Source organism: Eurosta solidaginis, chromosome 2 (assembly GCF_040869045.1).
Source record: "Eurosta solidaginis isolate ZX-2024a chromosome 2, ASM4086904v1, whole genome shotgun sequence".
Taxonomy (NCBI): domain Eukaryota; kingdom Metazoa; phylum Arthropoda; class Insecta; order Diptera; family Tephritidae; genus Eurosta; species Eurosta solidaginis.
The window spans coordinates 7,477,879-7,503,057 of NC_090320.1; the positions used below are offsets into that span (position 1 = coordinate 7,477,879).

The window sequence follows — 25,179 nt, forward strand, 5'->3', positions numbered from 1 at the left end:
TATATATGTAACTAGCAGACCCGGCAGACAGTGTTCTGCCCTAAATTTGGTCTATCTGCATACATTTTAATAAGCTTTTTCCGTCTAACTCTGCCCTTCCCCTCTTCACTTTTTCTTAATCCTTTTATTCACTCCTCCCTTTTTTTTTCGCTTCATCTATCTCTATCTTCGTCTCACTCTATCTCTTTCTCAGCCTCCTTCTCCTTCCCTCTTTTATCTTATCTCAAATTCTTCTCATTCTTCTTCATCATTTATTGCCAGTCCAAGAGGGTGGTATCTATTTTGTTCCAGTCGCATTCCGAGTCCCAGTCCCACTCCGAGTCTCAGTCCCAGTCCGTCTCTGATCTACTTCCCGGAAAAAAGGATCGTAAATACTAATATAGGCAAATTTATATACCAAATTTCAGGCAAATCGAATAGTACGTATATAAATAGGTATGTGGGTATTATTAATTCATGTCTTTATTTCGGCTTCGCATGCATATTTGCCAGGTTGATGCGACTAAATCGAATATCACAATGAAAATTACTTTAAAGCTCTCACCAATAGCTTTCGTTTGATATTCATATTACACACATATTCTAGGGGTATCCGGGTCCACGTTTTGGCCTATATCTCGAGACCCTAGTCACTCAGCGGTATAAATTACTCTGTACTAAAGCACACATCAACAGCTTCAATTTAATATCCAAAATGTAAAAACACATCCTAGTGTTACCCTGATCCACGTTTTTGCCTATATCTCGAGACCCTAGCACAAATAGATATGAAAATTACCCTGTACTAAAGCACTCATCAACAAGTTTCATTTGTTATCCTTCTTGTATAAGCACTTTCTAGGGATATCCGGGTCCACATTTTGGCCTATATCTCGAGACCCTAGTCACCCACGGGTACGAAAAATATCCCGTATTAAAGTACTCATAAACAGCTTCCATTTGATACCCCATTGTACAAACATATCCCAGGATTACCCAGGTCCACGTTTTGATCTCAAGACCCTATCCAGAACGGGATAGAAAGTATCCTATGTCTGTTTCCTGGTTCTAAGCAACCCTGCCACCAATTTTCAGCCAAATCTGTTCATCCGTTCTTGAGTTATAAATAGTGTAACTAACACCACTTTCTCTTATATATGTATATACATCACATTAGAAACTTCAAAAATAACAGTATTTCTCCACTATTTAATGGATGTTATTATACAAAATACAAACTTCAGTGTTGTTGTTGTTGTTGTTGTAGCGATAAGGTTGCTCCCCGAAGGCTTTGGGGAGTGTTATCGATGTAATGGTCCTTTGCCGGATACAGATCCGGTACGCTCCGGTACCACAGCACCATTAAGGTGCTAGCCCGACCATCTCGGGAACGATTTATGTGGCCACATTAAACCTTCAGGCCATCCCCTCCCTCCCCACCCCCAAGTTCCATGAGGAGCTTGGGATCGCCAGAGCCTCGTCTGTTAGTGAAACAGGATTCGCCGCGGATAGGTGAGGTTGACAATTGGCTTTGGAGAAGCTATATATTGCGCTGGCAACCTGAAGGGTTGCGCTACACAGCCCCTTGAATCTGGTATTTTAGTCGCCTCTTGCGACAGGCATACCTACCGCGGGAATATTCTGACCCCCTAACCCGCTGGGGTTGCAAACTTCAATCACTCTATCTATTAAAAAAAAAGCGCATGAAAATCCGCTGCGTAGTTTTAAAGGTTTAAGCATTCAAAGGGACATGGGACAGAAAATGCGACTTTCTTTTATACTACGTAGTGATAGTGATACATGCAAAAATACCAAAAAATAAAACTTTTTTGAAGAATTTTAAGGAAATGTTTAATATTTTAACGAAAGAGTATTTTTCGAGAGATGTATGCATTCTTAACCATTTATTATTATTTGCGTATGTACATACATATGTATGTCAAGCTGATATGAAAGCACATACATACCTATAAACCTACGGCCGAAGTTAAATAACGCAGCGAATGATATCTGTATATACGTATGTGTCGCATCATGTCTCACTCACAAGTAATTTGCTTGCACAGTTGACACCGAACAATCACACACACGAATTTTTTGGTAAAAATGTTACTTTTGTTTAAACAATTTGGCTGATATAAGAAAGGAATCAAGTATTTTTTTTTTTTTGATGCAGAACGAAGGTAAATATTTCAAAGTTTTACTGAAAAATAGAATTTTTCAAATCCATCCTTCCGTTTATGAGTTATAGCAGTGTAAACAAAAATTTTATGATGTTTTACTACATTTTGGCAATTTGCCACGCCCCTATAATATATACCTTAAAATTATATTAACTGTACCATCTCACGTAGCTAAGCTTTCAAATGCAAAAAACCCTTTTAAAATCGGAGCATTCTGTGTGAAGTTATGTGCATCCATGGCATTTAGCGACTTTATTTTATAAGATTTACTAGGAAACCCGGCAGACATTGCTCTGCCCTAAATTTGGTCTATCTGCATACATTTTAATAAGCTTTTTCCGTCTAACTCTGCCCTTCCCCTCTTCACTTTTTCTTAATCCTTTTATTCACTCCTCCCTCCGTATTTTTCGCTTCATCTATCTCTATCTTCGTCTCACTCTATATTTTTCTCAGTCTCCTTCCCACTTTTCTCTTATCTCGAATTCTTCTCATTCTTCTTCATCATTTATTGCCAGTCCAAGAGGGTGGTATCTATTTTGTTCCAGTCGCAATCCGAGTCCCAGTCCCACTACGAGTCTCAGTCCCAGTCCGTCGCTGATCTACTTCCCGGAAAAAAGGATCGTAAATACTAATATAGGCAAATTTATATACCAAATTTCAGGCAAATCGAATAGTACGTATGTAAATAGGTATGTGGGTATTATTAATTCATGTCTTTATTTCGGCTTCGCATGCATATTTGCCAGGTTAATGCGACTAAATCGAATATCACAATGAAAATTACTTTAAAGCTGTCAGCAACAGCTTTCATTTGATATTCATATTACACACACATATTCTAGGGGTATCAGGGTCCACATTTTGGCCTATATCTCGAGACCCTAGTCACTCAGCGGTATGAATTTCTCTGTCCTAAAGCACACATCAACAGCTTCAATTTAATATCCAAAATGTAAAAACACATCCTAGTTTTACCCTGATCCAAGTTTTGGTCTATATCTCGAGACCCTAGCACAAATAGATATGAAAATTACCCTGTACTAAAGCACTCATCAACAGGTTTCATTTGTTATCCTTCTTGTATAAACACTTTCTAGGGGTATCCGGGTCCACATTTTGGCCTATATCTCGAGCCCCTAGTCACCCACGGGTACGAAAAATACCCCGTATCAAAGTACTCATAAACAGCTTCCATTTGATACCCACATTGAACAAACATATCCCAGGATTACCCAGGTCCACGTGTTGATCTCAAGACCCTATCCAGAACGGGATAGAAAGTATCCCATGTCTGTTTCCTGGTTCTAAGCAACCCTGCCACCAATTTTCAGCCAAACCTGTTCATCCGTTCTTGAGTTATAAATAGTGTAACTAACACCACTTTCTCTTATATATGTATATACATCACATTATAAACTTAAAAAATAACAGTATTTCTCCACTATTTAATGGATGTTATTATACAATATACAAACTTCAGTGTTGTTGTTGTAGCGATAAGGTTGCTCTCCGAAGGCTTTGGGGAGTGTTATCGATGTAATGGTCCTTTGCCGGATACAGATCCGGTACGCTCCGGTACCACAGCACCATTAAGGTGCTAGTCCAACCATCTCGGGAACGATTTATGTGGCCACATTAAAACTTCAGGCCATCTCCTCCCTCCCCACCCCCAAGTTCCATGAGGAGTTTGGGATCGCCAGAGCCTCGTCTGTTAGTGAAACAGGATTCGCCGCGGATAGGTGAGGTTGACAATTGGGTTTGGAGAAGCTATATATTGCGCTGGCAACCTGAAGGGTTGCGCTACACAGCCCCTTGAATCTGGTATTTTAGTCGCCTCTTGCGACAGGCATACCTACCGCGGGAATATTCTGACCCCCTAACCCGCTGGGGTTGCAAACTTCAATCACTCTACCTATTAAAAAAAAAAAGCGCATGAAAATCCGTTGCGTAGTTTTAAAGGTTTAAGCATTCAAAGGGACATGGGACAGAAAAAGCGACTTTCTTTTATACTACGTAGTGATAGTGATACATGCAAAAATACCAAAAAATAAAACTTTTTTGAAGAATTTTAAGGAAATGTTTAATATTTTAACGAAAGAGTATTTTTCAAGAGATGTATGCTTTCTTAACCATTTATTATTATTTGTGTATGTACATACATATGTATGTTAAGCTGATATGAAAACACATACATACCTATAAACCTACGGCCGAAGTTAAATAACGCAGCGAATGATATCTGTATATAAGTATGTGTCGCATCATGTCTCACTCAAAAGTAATTTGCTCGCACAGTTGACACCGAACAATCACACACACGAATTTTTTGGTAAAAATGTTACTTTTGTTTAAACAATTTGGCTGATATAAGAAAGGAATCAAGTATTTTTTTTTTTTGATGCAGAACGAAGGTAAATATTTCAAAGTTTTACTGAAAAATAGAATTTTTCAAATCCATCCTTCCGTTTATGAGTTATAGCAGTGTAAACAAAAATTTTATGATGTTTTACTACATTTTGGCAATTTGCCACGCCCCTATAATATATACCTTCAAATTATATTAACTGTACCATCTCACGTAGCTAAGCTTTCAAATGCAAAAAAACCCTTTTAAAATCGGAGCATTCTGTGTGAAGTTATGTGCATACATGATATTTAGCGACTTTATTTTATAAGATTTACTAGCAAACCCGGCATACATTGCTCTGCCATAAATTTGGTCTATCTGCATACATTTTAATAAGCTTTTTCCGTCTAACTCTGCCCTTCCCCTCTTCACTTTTTCTTAATCCTTTTATTCACTCCTCCCTCCGTATTTTTCGCTTCATCTATCTCTATCTTCGTCTCACTCTATATCTTTCTCAGTCTCCTTCTCCTTCCCTCTTTTCTCTTATCTCGAATTCTTCTCATTCTTCTTCATCATTTATTGCCAGTCCAAGAGGGTGGTATCTATTTTGTTCCAGTCGCAATCCGAGTCCCAGTCCCACTACGAGTCTCAGTCCCAGTCCGTCGCTGATCTACTTCCCGGAAAAAAGGATCGTAAATACTAATATAGGCAAATTTATATACCAAATTTCAGGCAAATCGAATAGTACGTATGTGAATAGGTATGTGGGTATTATTAATTCATGTCTTTATTTCGGCTTCGCATGCATATTTGCCAGGTTAATGCGACTAAATCGAATATCACAATGAAAATTACTTTAAAGCTCTCAGCAACAGCTTTCGTTTGATATTCATATTACACACACATATTCTAGGGGTATCCGGGTCCACGTTTTGGCCTATATCTCGACACCCTAGTCACTCAGCGGTATAAATTTCTCTGTCCTAAAGCACACATCAACAGCTTCAATTTAATATCCAAAATGTAAAAACACATCCTAGTTTTACCCTGATCCAAGTTTTGGTCTATATCTCGAGACCCTAGCACAAATAGATATGAAAATTACCCTGTACTAAAGCACTCATCAACAGGTTTCATTTGTTATCCTTCTTGTATAAACACTTTCTAGGGGTATCCGGGTCCACATTTTGGCCTATATCTCGAGCCCCTAGTCACCCACGGGTACGAAAAATACCCCGTATCAAAGTACTCATAAACAGCTTCCATTTGATACCCACATTGAACAAACATATCCCAGGATTACCCAGGTCCACGTGTTGATCTCAAGACCCTATTCAGAACGGGATAGAAAGTATCCCATGTCTGTTTCCTGGTTCTAAGCAACCCTGCCACCAATTTTCAGCCAAACCTGTTCATCCGTTCTTGAGTTATAAATAGTGTAACTAACACCACTTTCTCTTATATATGTATATACATCAAATTATAAACTTAAAAAATAACATTTTTTCTCCACTATTTAATGGATGTTATTATACAATATACAAACTTCAGTGTTGTTGTTGTAGCGATAAGGTTGCTCTCCGAAGGCTTTGAGGAGTGTTATCGATGTAATGGTCCTTTGCCGGATACAGATCCGGTACGCTCCGGTACCACAGCACCATTAAGGTGCTAGTCCAACCATCTCGGGAACGATTTATGTGGCCACATTAAAACTTCAGGCCATCCCCTCCCTCCCCACCCCCAAGTTCCATGAGGAGTTTGGGATCGCCAGAGCCTCGTCTGTTAGTGAAACAGGATTCGCCGCGGATAGGTGAGGTTGACAATTGGGTTTGGAGAAGCTATATATTGCGCTGGCAACCTGAAGGGTTGCGCTACACAGCCCCTTGAATCTGGTATTTTAGTCGCCTCTTGCGACAGGCATACCTACCGCGGGAATATTCTGACCCCCTAACCCGCTGAGGCTGCAAACTTCAATCACTCTATCTATTAAAAAAAAAGCGCATGAAAATCCGTTGCGTAGTTTTAAAGGTTTAACCATTCAAAGGGACATGGGACAGAAAAAGCGACTTTGTTTTATACTACGTAGAGATAGTGATACATGCAAAAATACCAAAAAATAAAACTTTTTTGAAGAATTTTAAGGAAATGTTTAATATTTTAACGAAAGAGTATTTTTCAAGAGATGTATGCTTTCTTAACCATTTATTATTATTTGTGTATGTACATACATATGTATGTTAAGCTGATATGAAAACACATACATACCTATAAACCTACGGCCGAAGTTAAATAACGCAGCGAATGATATCTGTATATAAGTATGTGTCGCATCATGTCTCACTCAAAAGTAATTTGCTCGCACAGTTGACACCGAACAATCACACACACGAATTTTTTGGTAAAAATGTTACTTTTGTTTAAACAATTTGGCTGATATAAGAAAGGAATCAAGTATTTTTTTTTTTTTTTGATGCAGAACGAAGGTAAATATTTCAAAGTTTTACTGAAAAATAGAATTTTTCAAATCCATCCTTCCGTTTATGAGTTATAGCAGTGTAAACAAAAATTTTATGATGTTTTACTACATTTTGGCAATTTGCCACGCCCCTATAATATATACCTTCAAATTATATTAACTGTACCATCTCACGTAGCTAAGCTTTCAAATGCAAAAAAACCCTTTAAAAATCGGAGCATTCTGTGTGAAGTTATGTGCATACATGGCATTTAGCGACTTTATTTTATAAGATTTACTAGCAAACCCGGCAGACATTGCTCTGCCCTAAATTTGGTCTATCTGCATACATTTTAATAAGCTTTTTCCGTCTAACTCTGCCCTTCCCCTCTTCACTTTTTCTTAATCCTTTTATTCACTCCTCCCTCCGTATTTTTCGCTTCATCTATCTCTATCTTCGTCTCACTCTATATCTTTCTCAGTCTCCTTCTCCTTCCCTCTTTTCTCTTATCTCGAATTCTTCTCATTCTTCTTCATCATTTATTGCCAGTCCAAGAGGGTGGTATCTATTTTGTTCCAGTCGCAATCCGAGTCCCAGTCCCACTACGAGTCTCAGTCCCAGTCCGTCGCTGATCTACTTCCCGGAAAAAAGGATCGTAAATACTAATATAGGCAAATTTATATACCAAATTTCAGGCAAATCGAATAGTACGTATGTAAATAGGTATGTGGGTATTATTAATTCATGTCTTTATTTCGGCTTCGCATGCATATTTGCCAGGTTAATGCGACTAAATCGAATATCACAATGAAAATTACTTTAAAGCTCTCAGCAACAGCTTTCGTTTGATATTCATATTACACACACATATTCTAGGGGTATCCGGGTCCACGTTTTGCCCTATATCTCGACACCCTAGTCACTCAGCGGTATAAATTTCTCTGTCCTAAAGCACACATCAACAGCTTCAATTTAATATCCAAAATGTAAAAACACATCCTAGTTTTACCCTGATCCAAGTTTTGGTCTATATCTCGAGACCCTAGCACAAATAGATATGAAAATTACCCTGTACTAAAGCACTCATCAACAGGTTTCATTTGTTATCCTTCTTGTATAAACACTTTCTAGGGGTATCCGGGTCCACATTTTGGCCTATATCTCGAGCCCCTAGTCACCCACGGGTACGAAAAATACCCCGTATCAAAGTACTCATAAACAGCTTCCATTTGATACCCACATTGAACAAACATATCCCAGGATTACCCAGGTCCACGTGTTGATCTCAAGACCCTATTCAGAACGGGATAGAAAGTATCCCATGTCTGTTTCCTGGTTCTAAGCAACCCTGCCACCAATTTTCAGCCAAACCTGTTCATCCGTTCTTGAGTTATAAATAGTGTAACTAACACCACTTTCTCTTATATATGTATATACATCAAATTATAAACTTAAAAAATAACATTTTTTCTCCACTATTTAATGGATGTTATTATACAATATACAAACTTCAGTGTTGTTGTTGTAGCGATAAGGTTGCTCTCCGAAGGCTTTGGGGAGTGTTATCGATGTAATGGTCCTTTGCCGGATACAGATCCGGTACGCTCCGGTACCACAGCACCATTAAGGTGCTAGTCCAACCATCTCGGGAACGATTTATGTGGCCACATTAAAACTTCAGGCCATCCCCTCCCTCCCCACCCCCAAGTTCCATGAGGAGTTTGGGATCGCCAGAGCCTCGTCTGTTAGTGAAACAGGATTCGCCGCGGATAGGTGAGGTTGACAATTGGGTTTGGAGAAGCTATATATTGCGCTGGCAACCTGAAGGGTTGCGCTACACAGCCCCTTGAATCTGGTATTTTAGTCGCCTCTTGCGACAGGCATACCTACCGCGGGAATATTCTGACCCCCTAACCCGCTGAGGCTGCAAACTTCAATCACTCTATCTATTAAAAAAAAAGCGCATGAAAATCCGTTGCGTAGTTTTAAAGGTTTAACCATTCAAAGGGACATGGGACAGAAAAAGCGACTTTGTTTTATACTACGTAGAGATAGTGATACATGCAAAAATACCAAAAAATAAAACTTTTTTGAAGAATTTTAAGGAAATGTTTAATATTTTAACGAAAGAGTATTTTTCAAGAGATGTATGCTTTCTTAACCATTTATTATTATTTGTGTATGTACATACATTTGTATGTTAAGCTGATATGAAAACACATACATACCTATAAACCTACGGCCGAAGTTAAATAACGCAGCGAATGATATCTGTATATAAGTATGTGTCGCATCATGTCTCACTCAAAAGTAATTTGCTCGCACAGTTCACACCGAACAATCACACACACGAATTTTTTGGTAAAAATGTTACTTTTGTTTAAACAATTTGGCTGATATAAGAAAGGAATAAAGTATTTTTTTTGATGCAGAACGAAGGTAAATATTTCAAAGTTTTACTGAAAAGTAGAATTTTTCAAATCCATCCTCCCGTTTATGAGTTATAGCTGTGTAAACAAAAATTTTATGATGTTTTACTACATTTTGGGAATTTGCAACGCCTCTATAATATATACCTTCAAATTATATTAACTGTACCATCTCACGTAGCTAAACTTTCAAATGCAAAAAACCGTTTTAAAATCGGAGCACTCTGTGTGAAGTTATGTGCATACATGGCATTTAGCGACTTTATTTTATAAGATTTATATATATATATATATATATGGAAGGACCTCTCCGAGCCGTTCGAAACTAAACGAGGTTTCAGACAGGGTGACCCCCTATCGTGCGATTTCTTTAATTTGATGCTGGAGAAAATTATACTAGCTGCAGAACTTAACCGCACTGGAACAATATACTATAAAAGCGTGCAATTACTGGCATATGCTGATGACATTGATATCATCGGCCTAAACACCCGCGCTGTTAGTTCTGCTTACTCCAAGCTGGAAAAAGAAGCGGTAAAGATGGGTTCGATGGTGAATGAGGACAAAACGAAGTACCTGCTGTCATCGAGCAAAGAGTCAGCGCATATGCGCCTTGGCAACCACGCTACTGTTGGCAGCCATAATTTCGAAATAGTAAAAGACTTCGTTTATTTGGGAACCAGCATCAACATTAGCAACAACATCAGCACTGAAATCCAGCGAAGAATCAATCTTGCCAATAAATGCTACTTTGGACTAGGTAGGCAATTGAAAAGTAAAGTCCTCTCTCGGCGAACGAAAATCATACTCTACAAGTCACTTATCGTACCCGTCCTGCTATATGGGGCAGAAGCATGGACCATGACAACAGCAGATGAAGCGGCTTTGGGAGTGTTCGAGAGAAAAGTTCTTCGAAAGATTTATGGACCTCTACGCGTTGGCGATGGCGAGTACCGAAGAAGATTTAATGATGAGCTGTACGAGCTATACGCAGACATCAACATAGTCCAGCGAATTAAAACGCAGCGGCTGCGCTGGCTAGGCCATGTTATGCGAATGAAAGATGATGCTCCGGCCAAGAAAGTGTTTCTATCGGAACCCGCCTATGGAAGCAGAGGTAGAGGGCGGCCCCCACTCCGTTGGAAGGACCAGGTGGAAAACGATTTAAACTCCCTTGGTGTGACCAATTGGCGCCGGTTGGCGGAGCGAAGGAGCGACTGGCGCGCCTTGTTGGACGGCCATAACCGTTTAGACGGTTAAGCGCCAATTAAGTAAGTAAGTAAGTCACACCCATTTTACACAGTTTTTTTCATCTTTTTCTTTCATCCCTTTTTTCGTATTTTAAAAGAATTATCGCATTTTTTTAATTTTTCGTAATTTTCGATATCGAAAAAGTGGCGTGGTCATAGTCGGATTTCGGCCATTTTTTATACCAATACCAGGGCATTTTTTAAGTAATACGAACGTGGCCAAATGGCCACGTAGTAGTCCGTCGTGGCCACGTAGTAATCATAATCTGGCCACAACTAAATTTCGAAAATGCATGAACAACACCTAACTGAAATAATGTCAGAAATTTTCTGAACATACATGATTTCCCCAAAATGTCAAAAAATATATAACTTGCTAATTCTAATGAAGTTTTTGGTACTAATCGAAGAAATTTATCAACGAATGAATGATAGTTAGAGATGGGAAAGGGGTAAATACCCAAATGGTAAATACACGGTAAATTGGTTATACATGGTAAAAATGGGTAAAGTCCCAAATATTTACCCAAAATAAATACCCACGACGGCCACCGTGGTGTGATGGTAGCGTGCTCCGCCTACCACACCGGATGCCCTGGGTTCAAACCCCGGGCAAAGCAACATCAAACATTTTAGAAATAAGGTTTTTCAATTAGAAGAAAATTTCTCTAAGCGGGGTCGCCCCTCGGCAGTGTTTGGCAAGCGCTCCGGGTGTATTTCTGCCATGAAAAGCTCTCAGTGAAAACTCATCTGCCTTGCAGATGCCGTTCGGAGTCGGCATAAAATCATGTAGGTCCCGTCCGGCCAATTTGTAGGGAAAATCAAGAGGAGCACGACGCAAATTGGAAGATAAGCTCGGCCTTAGATCTCTTCGGAGGTTATCGCGCCTTACATTTATTTATTTATTTTTAAGGGTAAAAATAATCTTTTGGAAAATATGGGAAACCAACACACAAATTCATTCCAAAATGTATCCAATTTGTCCTATATTGGTGGGTAGTTATCCATTATGCTATCGGTTGAATTAGTTTTAATCTGTAATCCAGCGTTTTTCAAAAATATTTAGTCAATAATGCATGCCGTTGCAAATATTTAAGTTTACCCAGTAAACATTTTGAGTCGAAAAAGAGTCGGAAAAATATCTAAATTGGAGCCTTTACAGTCGGTATGTGCTCATTTGGGAGGCCGAAACCAATGTATTTCCTTCTTGCAATGGTCGTCCTATATGAGCCTATTAACGTAAATCATTTGAGCCTAAAAAAGATGCTTATACAATAGGGCGGGTCGATTTAAAAATCGCTCATTGCTCTGTGAAAATCGTATTCTAGGGATGAAAATAAGGAACTTTGACGAAGGAACCATACCTCTAAAACGAATTCTGATGTCCCCCCCTTTGGGTCGAACTTTTGGGCAGGGGCAATTTTAATTCTACCTGCTGTGTCTTGTGGTGGCTTAAAAACAACAACACAAGTAATTTTACGATCTGCAATTGTGTCACAGTGATACCTTCATTTTTTAAAATGGTTGAATAAAAAACCCACACAACTATGTTTACGACATGCAAATGCATCACAGTGATGCCTTGCTTTTAAAAGGGGGTTGTAAAAACGCTAATTTCTAATAATTTTTTAATTTCTTTTCTATTACTAAGTTAAATTCATTTTTTCATTTACATATGTTCTGACTAAATAAATTTCTAAAGAGAAAAATAAACTCCAAAAAGAAAAAAAAACATAGGCATTTCAAAGTGGGATTTTTCAAAATTTGCAAGTTCGACCCAAAGGGGGGGGCATCAGAATTCGTTTTAGAGGTATGGTTCCTTCGGCAAAGTTTCTTATTTTGATCCCTAGAATATGATTTTCACAGATCAATGGGCGATTTTTTTGCCTCCCCATAAATCGACCCGGCCTATTATACAATAAAAGAATAGGAAGGGTAAAAATAATGTACAAATGTAATTCATTTTGTATTAAAATGAACAGTGATCGTAACAAAGTTTCAAAATTTGTTCCAAACTCGCTGTGACGAACATAAATAGTTGATAAATGATAATTTTTGCATGCAAGATTAGGAGCTTTTAGGCCGTTAAATAAAAGGCAAAAATTAAATTTTCTTTTACCCTCCTACGCGTTTCGACGCTTTTCTGATTCCTATATTGCCCACTTATTTTGGATTCGTTTCGGATTCTTAAATTATGAGCGCCGTGAGCCTGTTTGTTTGGGTAAATATGTGTCCCTTATAAATATCCTCTTACAGTTCTGGAGTTTAATATGGTTCAAAAGCTTCAAAAATGCTATCACCTTAGAGTCTTTTATGACTCCGATTTGATGAAATTATAAACAAACGAAAAATATTAGAATTAGTAAACTAGGCAGCTCCGGAAAAAACTCTGAAATTTTTCTGCGACAATTTATTCTAAATAAATAATTAACTCAACTAATACTTATTTCATTTCTATCTTATCCTCATGTGAGTTTTATCACATTCTCCCCTATGTTTTCCGCTTCGGACATATGTCAAAAATTCTTCCTAAAAGCCCTGAAGTAGTGTCATTAAAAGGCTCAAAATTAGCAGTATATGACGCCAATAAGGCTCATATATGATATCGGAAGAAGGTCTGTATAAGACTTATGTTAGAGGCAAAATATAAGCATATAGCATTCGCTTCAGGTTCCTAAATGAGTTCATAACGAGTGCAAACGATCCAAAGTTTGGACTCCTTTCAGACTAATTGTTGACTCCGAGTGTTTGCTGGGTTGTTTGTTTAAAATAAAAACGAAATTTTTTTAATTTCAAATGGCGTATAAATTTAATTGCTGAATTGTAATTCCAAGCAGCCTCGATTCAAACGATTTTTAAATACGCAAAAAAAGATACAAAAAAGGAATATTCCGGGTATTTTCCCGGTATTTACCCATAAAAATGGTAAATACCCGGTAGAATCCCAACTCTAATGATAGTTCATCAAATATACTATCAATGAGGATTTATATGGAAAAGAACATAGGTACTCACGACTTCCGTGACATATATAAATTCTACAAATTCTGCACGTGCTCGAGGGTTTTTTGTCAGCATATAATAAAAAATTTTTGGCCAAGTATGTAATAAGTTGGATATGAAAAATAACTATTCCTGGGATTACTTGTTTTATTGCAAATGTTTTGGTATGAGTGAGTCACAACCACGGTTGCCACAGCATGTTTTTTTTTTTTTGACCAAAAAGGGCAATATTCAAAAGCTGACCGGTATGGTCAGTCATGTCGATGAGATATTTTTCTTTTGGCCACCTAGTGAAAAATCCTTAAAAAATGCCCTGACCAATACAAAGTGAGTTCAGATAAGTACGTGAACTGAGTTTATTTCATTTCATTTCATTTATATGCAGTCAATGAAATAAATCCTTACAGACTAAATATATTAAATAAATGAAATGTAGAGCTTAAAGTATGAAACTTATGTATATACATATATGGACCGGAGAACTTAAAATGCTTAAAGTAATTAAAAATTTAAACCTTGGCAGTGAAAAATCCAAGGAAACCGTAACGCTCAGTGAGTTAAACTCACGTATAGCACGGGCAATAGGAGCATTACAGGCATAATTAGTTCTAAGATTATCACCATAAAAGGGACAGACGTTTCGGAGAGAACGTTGAGGAACATTAAATCGAAACCGCTCCAGCGGGCAGTCAATAAACCCATTAATAATGTTATAAGCGAAACTTAAGCAGATAATAGATCCACGATCCAACAAGGACTTAAGGTTTAATAGCAAGAGACGAGAAGAACAAGGAGGCTCAGAGAAGTTTAAAGGTCTAAGAGCATATTTAAGAAAGATCTTCTGTGTACACTCTATTCTATTTACAGCTGTCTGCTGGCTTGGCCTCCAAATAAAAACTGCACATTCCAAACGCGACCTAACAAAGGCCGTGAATAATAACTTGATCGTATACGGATCTGAGAATTTTATAGTATCACGCCTAACGAAACCAAGCATAGAATATGATTTAGCAGTTATATGGTTTACGTGATTGTTAAACGAGAACTTACTATCAAAAATAATACCAAGATCTTTAATCTTTTTAACACACTGAAGCTCACAATTTGAAATTCTGTAAATCGTATGTAGTGTACTAGTTGTTTTCGCATAAGTTATGTGGAAACATTTGGCGGGGTTCAAGGAAATATGAGATTCCTCGCACCAGCGATAGAGTTTGTTAATGTCATTTTGTAATCTTGAGGCATCATCTGGCCCCTTAATTGCTGAGAATAGCTTCAGGTCATCAGAGTAAAGCAACCACTTGGCGAACGAGAAAAAACTACTGATGTCGTTGATAAAAAGAATAAAAAACAAGTAAGGAAGGCTAAGTTCGGGTGTAACCGAACATTACATACTCAGCTGAGAGCTTTGGAGACAAAATAAGGGAAAATAACCATGAACCTAGGGTAACCCTGGAATGTGTTTGTATGACATGTATATCAAATGAAAGGTGTTAATGATTATTTAAAACGTAGTGGGCCTTAGTTCTATTGGTGGACGCCTTTTAAAGATATCGCAATAAGGGTGGACCAGGGGTGACTCTAGAATGTGCTTGTACGATATGGGTATCAAATTAAAAGTATTAATGAGGGTTTTAAAAGGGAGTAGCCCTTAGTTGTATATGTGAACCAGGGTGACCCAGGACATCTTCTGCCGAGTACCGCTAATTTATTTATATATGTCATACCACGAACAGTATTCCTGCCAAGATTCCAAGGGCTTTTGATTTCGCCCTGCAGAACTTTTTCTTCTACTTAATATGGTAGGTGTCACACCCATTTTACAAAGTTTTTTCTAAAGTTATATTTTGCGTCAATAAACCAATCCAATTACCATGTTTCATCTCTTTTTTCATATTTGGTACATAATCATGGCATTTTTTTTATTTTTCGTAATTTTCGATATCGGAAAAGTGGGCGTGGTCATAGTCGGATTTCGGCCATATTTTATACCAAGATAAAGTGACTTCAGATAAGTACGTGAACTAAGTTTAGTTAAGATATATCGTTTTTTGCGCAAGTTATCGTGTTAACGGCCGAGCGGAAGGACAGACGGTCGACTGTGTATAAAAACTGGGCGTGGCTTCAACCGATTTCGCCCCATTTTCACAGAAAACAGTTATCGTCATATAATCTATGTCCCTACCAAATTTCACAAGGATTGGTAAATTTTTGTTCGACTTATGGCATTAAAAGTATTCTAGACGAATTAACTGAAAAAGGGCGGAGTTACGCCCATATTGAAATTTTCTTTTATCTTTGTATTTTGTTGTACCATATCATTACTGGAGTCGAATGTTGACATAATTGGCAACTCTGGCTAAGCAAGTTGAAAGTGTATTCGCTCGTCTACTTGAAAATTTAATTAATTAATTTAAAGGGTCAAACAATTGTGAGAAGTGCTAAATATATGGTTATATCTTTCCTATTGATCGGAAGTTAATGAACGTATTTTGCTCTCTGGCGTTTTTCTTGTAAAATAGATAATCGTGAATCTAAAATTAAATTGCGTTGCAACAACTATAACTAGTGCTTTTAAAAATTGAATTGCACTGCAACAACAACTAGTTCAAGATCAATTTGTTTAAAATGGATGACTCTTGTGGTAAATGCGATAAGAGTTTTGGCCGGAATGACACTACTGTTGTACCATGCAGTGGCTTCTGTAAGAAACGTTTTCACCGCGCCTGTTGTGAGGGCCAAATCACCGAATACGACGTGAAGATGATTAAGGCTAACTACCACATTCGATATTGGTGTCCTGAATGTGTGAATGTGCCTGATAAAATATCTAAGGCATTCGAATCCGTGCTTGCCTCGCAAAGACTTGGGCTGGAAGCCATCATGACCGCATTTGAGGGCAAATTCAAGGATTTGTGCATGCAGGTGGACGATTTGAAGAATATAATTGCAAGTAACAAATCATCAGCGAGTAGTGAAAAAGTGAAGAGTCGAAACAAAGACAACGCTAAAGAAAAGGCAAAAGCAAAATCTAACAGAGCCAATACTGAAAACAATAATAATATTGATGTACTCGCTGCCGAAATAAGTGCGCTCAAAACAGCTGTTAATTCATATGCATTCATTTCGGACAACGGCAACAATAATAACAATTGCAATGGTGCATTAGATTTAGTTGCTTTCTCGCCTTCACCTATTCCTCGACGTTCGCAGTCTGCTGTTCTTCCCCTCAACAGTTCTCGGCCTGGGTCGGTGGTACAGACAGCTAATAACACATCGTCTTTAACAACAACAACAACAGCTCCCGCTGCACCTATCCCTCCTTCATTTGCGTCTGTCGCTTCGTCACCGTCCGCTACCACCAGTGAGCGTGCTCGTGATAAATCTGCTACTGCTAATACCAATACCAATGCTTTTGAAAATAATTCTGCTGCCGCTAACACCAATAATGCACGTAAAGTTGTTGTTGGTACTAGAACAAGTTGTGAGCTTGATGTCGCTGCTCGTCTGGAATGGTTTCATGTAGGATCGTTCAAACCGTCCGTAGAAACTACTGACATCGCTACGTATATAGCAAAACATACTTGCATCAAAGAAAACTCTATATCATGCTATAAATTAATAAAAAAAGATGTAGCGGTAGAGACAGTAAGTAAAGTAAACTTCAAAATTGGAGTTCCGTCCTCAGATAGAGCAAAAATTATGGACTCGGGGCTGTGGCCGTCAAATGTCAAAATCCGGCCGTTTGAGTTTTTTCAAAAGTTTGTCTCGACAGAGGGAGGACAGTGAGTGATGCGCCTATCACAAGTCCAAAGCTCCTAATATATTATCACAATGCCGGTGGTCTGCGTACAAAAACAAATGAGCTATTTCAATCGGCAGCAACCCACGACTTTGATGTCATCATACTCGTGGAAACTTGGCTGACTGCAGATTTTTTATCATCAGAGCTTTTTGATCGTTTTTATAATGTCTATCGAAGGGACAGAGTACTGCAACCGGGGGTAACAAGAGGGGGCGGTATTTTGGTGGCTGTAGCATCTTCTCTGGCAAGTCGTGAAGTGCAACTACACGTTAATGATGCCAACATTGAGCAAATTTGTATTTCTGTAAATATAGGAGAAACGTTCCTTGATAGTATAAATGAAATTTTCTTTATTGCTAGTTACATCCCACCAAATAACAATTATGGAATGTACAAGTCACATATTGATAATATCAGCTTTATTATTGATTCTCTATTACCTCACCAAACGCCCTGTATTTTGGGTGACTTTAATCTGGGTTCTATTCAATGGGTGAGAGATCCTGATGACGGCTTTTTAACCCCCTTTACATCTAAAAAGGATGTCGAGGACTTACTTTGTGATACATTGTACTCCTTTAACCTATCTCAAATTAACGACATTGGAAATGATTTAAACAGAGTGTTAGATCTAATTTTTATAAACAATGATATATCCTGTGATATTTATAAGTGTGATATGCCACTCACCTGTGAATCGGTTCATCACAAAGCAACCTCTATCCAGTTCTCTTTCTATAAATACGATAATAACTCCATTGAACCCGAGTACTACTTCAATTTTTATAAGGCGAATTTTACGGCTCTGAATGCGTTTTTCGACTCCATTGATTGGAATTTAATCTTTGAGCAATTAGACTTATCAAATATGTATATAAAGTTCAAGAGCGTAGTAGAAGAAAGCCTTAACTTATACGTCCCAGCCCACAGAAAAAAGAGATCTTTCAATCTCCCATGGTACACAAAAGAACTTTTGAGGTTAAAAAACCAACGAAACAAAGCGCATAAAAAATTTAAGAAAACTGGCTCTGCTGATGACGAAGCAAAATTTGCTGAGTGCAGGAAGAAATTTGAATGCCTATCCAAGTTCCTTCATGATAAATATATTAATTCGCTTGAGACTAACATAAAAGCCAACCCGAAGTCTTTTTGGGTTTTTGTTAACTCAAAACGAAAATATAACGGTATGCCGAAATCAATGGAGTTTGGAGGCAAAGTTGCTTCCTCAACTCAGGAAGCATGTGAGCTCTTTGCCGACTTCTTCGGGTCGGTATTTAACAGGTTCCGGACAGTTAGTACGTCATGTGATACAACTGCCATAGCGGAGTCTGTAAATATTGGTCAGTTCACGGTTACAGAGGAAGAAGTCCTGGAGTCCCTTATGAACCTTGATGTATCTAAGGGGGCTGGATACGATCTTCTGCCACCCTTGTTCTTAAAGAATTGTGCGGTTTCACTCTATCCGCCTCTTACTAAAATCTTTAACAAGTCCCTTGAATGTGGTAATTTCCTTGACGAATGGAAAGTGGCATTCTTATCGCCAATTTATAAGTCTGGCCCTCGAAACAAGGTAGACAACTATCGACCCATTGCCAAGCTATCCATCATCCCAAAGCTGCTGGACAAAATTGTAAATGACCAGCTATTTGCAGTTTTTAAAAACTATATTGTTCCTCAACAGCATGGTTTTTATCCAGGGAGATCCATCAGCACAAATCTCACAATATTTGTTAATTGTGTGGTTAATGCGATTGAGGACGGCGAACAAGTGGACACTCTGTACACTGATTTCGTAAAAGCTTTCGATAGTCTCAATCATAATCTTTTACTTAATAAACTCGAGAAACTCGGAATCCACTCCAACGCCCTAAGTTGGCTTGAGTCGTATCTCCAAAACAGGAAATTAATAGTAAAGATCGGCAGCAATCTCTCCAAGCCTATAATCGTTACATCAGGAGTACCACAAGGTAGTCATCTGGGCCCTTTACTCTTTTCTTTATTTATAAATGATATCTGCCAATGTTTTAAATTTTGTAGTTGCCTGATGTACGCTGATGATCTAAAACTTTATTACAGAGTTAAACACATTAGCGACTGCATAGAGCTACAGCAAGACATCTTGGAATTGATAAAATGGTGTAATAGTAACGGTCTTTTCTTGAACTTCTCCAAGTGTAACATTATCACATTCACTCGGAGAAACGCATGCATAATGAACAGCTATTACTTTAACGATAGCGACACATTCAATCGTACAACTACTGTTAAGGATTTAGGAGTATACTTAGACTCGAAGCTTAGATTCGACTTTCATAGGGAGTACATAATCAGTGCTGCCAATTCAAAACTCGGCTTTCTCAAACGTAATTCCAAAGACTTTTTTGATCCGCTAACGCTGAAAAGTCTTTACATTAGCCTTGTAAGATCCACTTTGGAATATGCCTGCATCATTTGGGACTCAGACTTTGTAACACATTCCAGCCGGTTAGAAAGAGTTCAAAGGAGATTCACTAAATTCGCGCTTCGACGAATGTTCACTTTTGAATCGATGCCATCTTATGCACTAAGATGTAGAATTTTAAATATTCAGTGCCTTAATACTCGAAGGAAAATTTGTGGTATTTTCTTTATCAAAGACATTTACGACAACAAAATCGATTCTCCGGAACTACTTTTTCTTCTCCCCTTCTATGCACCTGAAAGATGTCTAAGGGACAAATACATTTTCTACGTCCAAACGCGTAGAACGAATTTTGGAAATAATGAACCTATTCACAGAATGATCTCCTTATGTAACTCTGTTTGCAATCATGCCGATTTTAGCTCATGTAAAGAACATTTTAAAGCTGATGTTATTGATTACTTTCTTTTCAATTAATATGTTTCAGTATTCGTATTACTATATAAATGTTTTTACATGTAGTTTTATTTAAGCAGTAGCGAATTTTTTACAAAAATTTTTTGTTATAATGTCGTATTTATAAATTGTTACCATATATTTTTCTATCTCGATAATTTTTGTTTAAGTTGTTACATATCTGTGAGGACTATGTCCGGTAGATAATAATAATAATAATAATAATAATAATAATTTAGTTTTATACTGTAAAGATATTAAATTCTTTGTTAAAATTTGACTTAAAAAAAAAAATTTTTTTAAAGTGGGCGTGTTCGTCATCCGATTTCGTTAATTTTTATTTACCACACATATAGTAATAGGAGTAACGTGCCCACCAAATTTTATCATGATATCTTCAACGACTGCCAAATTACAGCTTGCAAAACTTTTAAATTAGCTTCTTTTAAAAGTGGGCGGTGCCACGCCCATTGTCCAAAATTTTTCTAATTTTCTATTTTACGTCATAAGGTCAACGCACCTACCAAGTTTCATCGCTTGATCCGTCTTTGGTAATGAATTATCGCACTTTTTCGGTTTTTCGAAAATTTCGATATCGAAAAAGTGGGCGTAGTTGTAGTCCGATTTTGTTCGGCTTTTGTCAGCATGGTGACGACCATTTAATATGTGTAATTTGTTGTGCAAAAACTTATAATAAGTGTGCAGATTTAAGTTCAAGCACTTTGAATGATTTGATTAATAATACAAATTTGGTATACAGATGTGATAGCTGTGTTGTTGGTCTGCCATCTGTTATGCTGTCCAAAATTGATGAGACTCAGAGAAACCTTAGTGCTTTCAAAGGTCTTTTTAAGTCGTTGAATCGTTTGTGTGAAGAAGAAGAAATCTCATACTAAATCTCATACTAAATCCGAGAAAGCGAATAATGTTATTGTAACGCGCTCAAAAGGCAAAGTCGTTGAACCGAATCCTACACAAATTTCAGTAAATAAAAAGCAGGATGATGCCGAGTCTCTCACTCTCCAGCTTCCTAATTCGACTAATGTTGTTCCTGTAATTGAGTGCCTTGCTGCTGATGGTGAAGCCTCTGCCATGGCTATGAGTGCAAATCAAGCAAATCAAAGTTTGAGCTTTGCTACTGTCGCTGCTACTCAGCGTTGCCATATATATTTTTTCCAAGTCGTCAGATGCTTCCCAAAAAACCGTCAAAAATCGTCATATCTATGGCAACAACCAATAACAACCAAAGTTGAGTTAGGACGAAGTTGGGTTATTACCAGGGGACGTACCATTGTATTCGCCGGATACCAAAATGAGATCGCCGGATTTCATTCAACAATATTAACTTTAAAAGCGCTTCTCTGAAAATTGTCTTTGATTGTTATTTTTTGTTGCCACATACAACATATAAAATCATTTTTAATTCAGTTCATTTTATTTTATAAATAACAAAAACGTCTTAAAAGAAAAATTTTGTATCATATACTCGAGAAATATGCTATCCGTTGCAGAAAATTTTGATCTGAGCTCGGATCATTCGCCAATTCTTGTCACTGTAAATACGCTACCTGAGATCACGAATATGCAAACATTAGTCACTTTGAAAACTGACATTGGCTATTTTCATCAGTACATGGATGCTCCGATATGTCCATTAAAAATGGATTCGATCTAGATACTGCAATAGAGGCATTCCGTCAGCTTATTTGTGAAGCTGCATATTAGGCTACTCCTTCTAATCCGTCTCATGCCCTGCACAAAACTTTTCCTCCATCTCAGATAAGAAAGCGCAAATTACGTAAAATTTGACAGACAAGACGACTACCAAATGATAAAAAGAAACTTAATCAAGCCAGCAAAGAACTAAAGCAAGCTTTAAGCGATTATAAAAATAAGACAGTTTCGGAATTTCTCAAAAATCTCAATGTTAATAAAAACAACGAACACTGCTTATGGAAAACAACGAAATATTTAAAAAGGCCAACAAAAAGAAATGTCCCTATTAGAAAAGCTGATGGCTCATGGTGTAAAACAGATATAGGAAAAGCTCGAGCAGATATTTGGACAATGAAGAAGTTATGGGCTTCTTAGATGTCGCCTGTCAAATGGACCTACCAATAAAACGTATATCTCAATTAGAAGTAGAAGAAGAGATAACAAAACTGAACAACTCAAAAACACCTGGATATGATGGAATTGACGCACAAACGATTAAATCGCTTTCTGAAAAATGCATTCAGTACTTGACAATGTTATTCAACCAAATTCTCCGGCTTGATCACTTTTCAACCCAATGGAAATGTGCGGAAATTATAATGATACCCAAGCCAAACAAGCCAGAAAACGACATTAAATCATACCTACCGATTAGTTTGCTGGCGACATTCTCCAAAATATTTGAAAGAATATTTCTGAGAAGAATGCTGCTGGTTATTGAAAGAGACAATATTATTTATACCTGAGCACCAGTTTGGGTTCAGAAATAAACATGGAACAATAGAACAATGCCACCGAGTTGTTAGTATAATCACTGATGCACTAGAAAACAAAAAATATTGCTTGAGAGTATTTTTGAACATACAGCAAGCTTTCGATCGGGTGTGGTACCCAGGACTGCTTTGCAAATTAAAAAAACATTTTCCTTTGCCATTCTATCTAATGCTAAAATCGTATTTGAGCGATCGCTGCTTCTATGTAAAACACAGGAATGAGCGTTCCGAAATACACTCAATTGAGGCCGGGGTGCCTCAAGGTAGTGTGCTGGGACCTGTCCTTTATACGATATTCACTTCTGACTTTCCAACGACTGACGAGGTTATAATTGCAACTTTTGCTGATGACACAGCTTTATTGTCACTGGGCGAAACTCCAACAATTGCTACATCACATATTCAGCCCGAGCTGATGAAAATAGAAACATGGATGAAAAAATGGAATGTTATGGATTTTAAAGAGAGATGTAAAGTGCTCGTTTGAAAGTAAATAAGGATATTTCTTTGTAATTTTACGATAAAAAATTTTACGCAGTTTTCGTTAGCAGCGACTACACTTTTCTTGGACCTAAGAAGTACAACAGTGCCAAATAGCATCCACAAAAAAAACGAACAAGAACAAGCATTTTATCAGGTGAGCGTGGCTGTGTATGTGCGTGCTGCTACATATCCTACTTGTAGACCTGTACTATGTTCAATCCAATCACCTTCGATTCTTTATCACAAACATTAGGGCTGATCACATTCAACGCGGCGTCTACAGACCAAACCACAATAAAGCAAAGCTAGACGACAAGTATTGGCCTCTTGATTTCTTTGAAAGCGGCAGCCACCAATATAAATTACAGCAAACAGTAGCGAAAAAATTAGAAAAAAATATTAATTATGTTTAAAACGCCCAAAATAATGATTATAACTTTTATTATCTGTTATTTACTTCTATTTTAGTTTTTCTTGACAAAATAAAAGAATGCGACTTACTGTCGCGTCAATATGACAGATGTGACGGCTACACCGCCGTCGTGAATGTAATCAGCCCTATTCTTCAATACACCTCTACACTTAGATTCCACTCTCTCTCAAGGCCATTGTGAATACATGTTAATCCATACAAGTGAAAAATCCTTCTATTCCTCCATTACCATACCTACCTGTCAAATAATAGCTAACAACGAGAACGGCTGTCGCAAATGGCCAGAGAATGGAAGAAATGTTTGTTTTTATTCACGATTATTAAATTAAAGTGCCATGAACCGCCCATTTGTGTTCCAATTGTGCGTACAGAAAGTCAAGACTACTGTCAGCGTGTGGTTGTTCCCCACGTTGGGTTGAAAGCGCATCTTGTCCCGCTCGAGTGTGGCATCAGGGAGTAAAGGGCTAAAGTCGCAGTTTCCAAGGTCCACACTGTAGAAGAAAAGAGAAAAAAAGAAAACTTTAATTAATGTAGGTCTAAAAGGTAAGTTACTTATATAGGTGCACAATATTTTTTGGTGGGTATTTAAACCATCGAAATTACAACAGCCACATGAACAAGTTTCTTTGCAAATATCTCTTGGCGGATACAAAATTTTTATTTCTGCTTTCGGAATCGTGATCCTGGGCCCAAAGCGCGTCTTTTGAACACCCCCGCCGATATTTTTGGACACGGATAGCCCTAGACTTGTAGTCTTGGGTCAAATGTTTGGGATCCCGCGCCTGGCTACCATTGGCACGGAGGTGGCTTTTACACAGCCCGTCTTGAGGCAGATAACAATTTGTTATGACATCACTGTTGTTGCGGATTACCTGGTTGTGGACTGTATGCGGACCATCTAATCACGATGCACTGCTGCAGATTACTTTGAAAGAGCGGTTCACCAATTGACGATAACTCACGTGTGAAATAATACGCGGGTGGTTAAATCAAATATGACTTTAATTATAAGTTCAATTATTACAATATAACCACTAAAACTATATTAATTATTAATCACTAAATAAAGCGGGCGGTCGAATACGCAGCAAGAAGAAAGATGATAATAAGAAGACAACAAAGAATGGCAATATAGAACAAATGTCAAAACTATTTGATAGATTGTGCTTGAGTATTAACCCTTTCGACACTAACATATATAAAAGTTGTGAATATGCAAATACGGACTCAACATACCGCCGCCCTTGAACTATCTAAGTATGTGCAAACGAATAAGTTCAAAATTTAAGATAATAATAAACAATAAATTATTTAAAAAATTTACAATAGAAAAATATTGAAACGCAAAGAAAGGATTACAATTTGACTTATGACTATTCGTCGCAAAAAAGATCAGCCTTCGTTGGTAGTAGACATAGTTTAGCAACTGGTCGCACGTACTCTCCATTGGCCGTCTTCACTGTCA

At 37.7% G+C, this 25,179-nt stretch overlaps 1 protein-coding gene and 1 long non-coding RNA gene across 4 annotated transcripts in view; one reads left to right on the forward strand and one right to left on the reverse strand.

Annotated features, from left to right (window-relative positions):
• Positions 1-24,794, reverse strand: part of LOC137239217 (uncharacterized) — a 57,985-nt gene extending 33,191 nt beyond the window's left edge. The window contains exons 1-3 of one of the 3 annotated variants that reach the window (XR_010949306.1): positions 24,587-24,794; positions 23,953-24,205; positions 21,704-22,130 (exon numbers count right to left, since the gene is read on the reverse strand). This is a non-coding gene — a long non-coding RNA (uncharacterized lncRNA). Of the gene's footprint in view, positions 1-21,703; positions 22,131-23,952; positions 24,206-24,586 lie in introns of those variants that run through there. The other 2 variants (XR_010949305.1, XR_010949307.1) reach the window with 2 other exon arrangements.
• On the forward strand, positions 16,009-20,571 carry LOC137239216 (uncharacterized). Its single transcript, XM_067764245.1, has 2 exons — positions 16,009-16,465; positions 16,499-20,571. The coding sequence occupies exons 1-2, from the start codon at positions 16,276-16,278 to the stop codon at positions 17,434-17,436; spliced, it is 1,128 nt and encodes a 375-aa protein (XP_067620346.1). The 5' UTR covers positions 16,009-16,275; the 3' UTR covers positions 17,437-20,571.
• Positions 24,795-25,179: the final 385 nt, after the last annotated feature.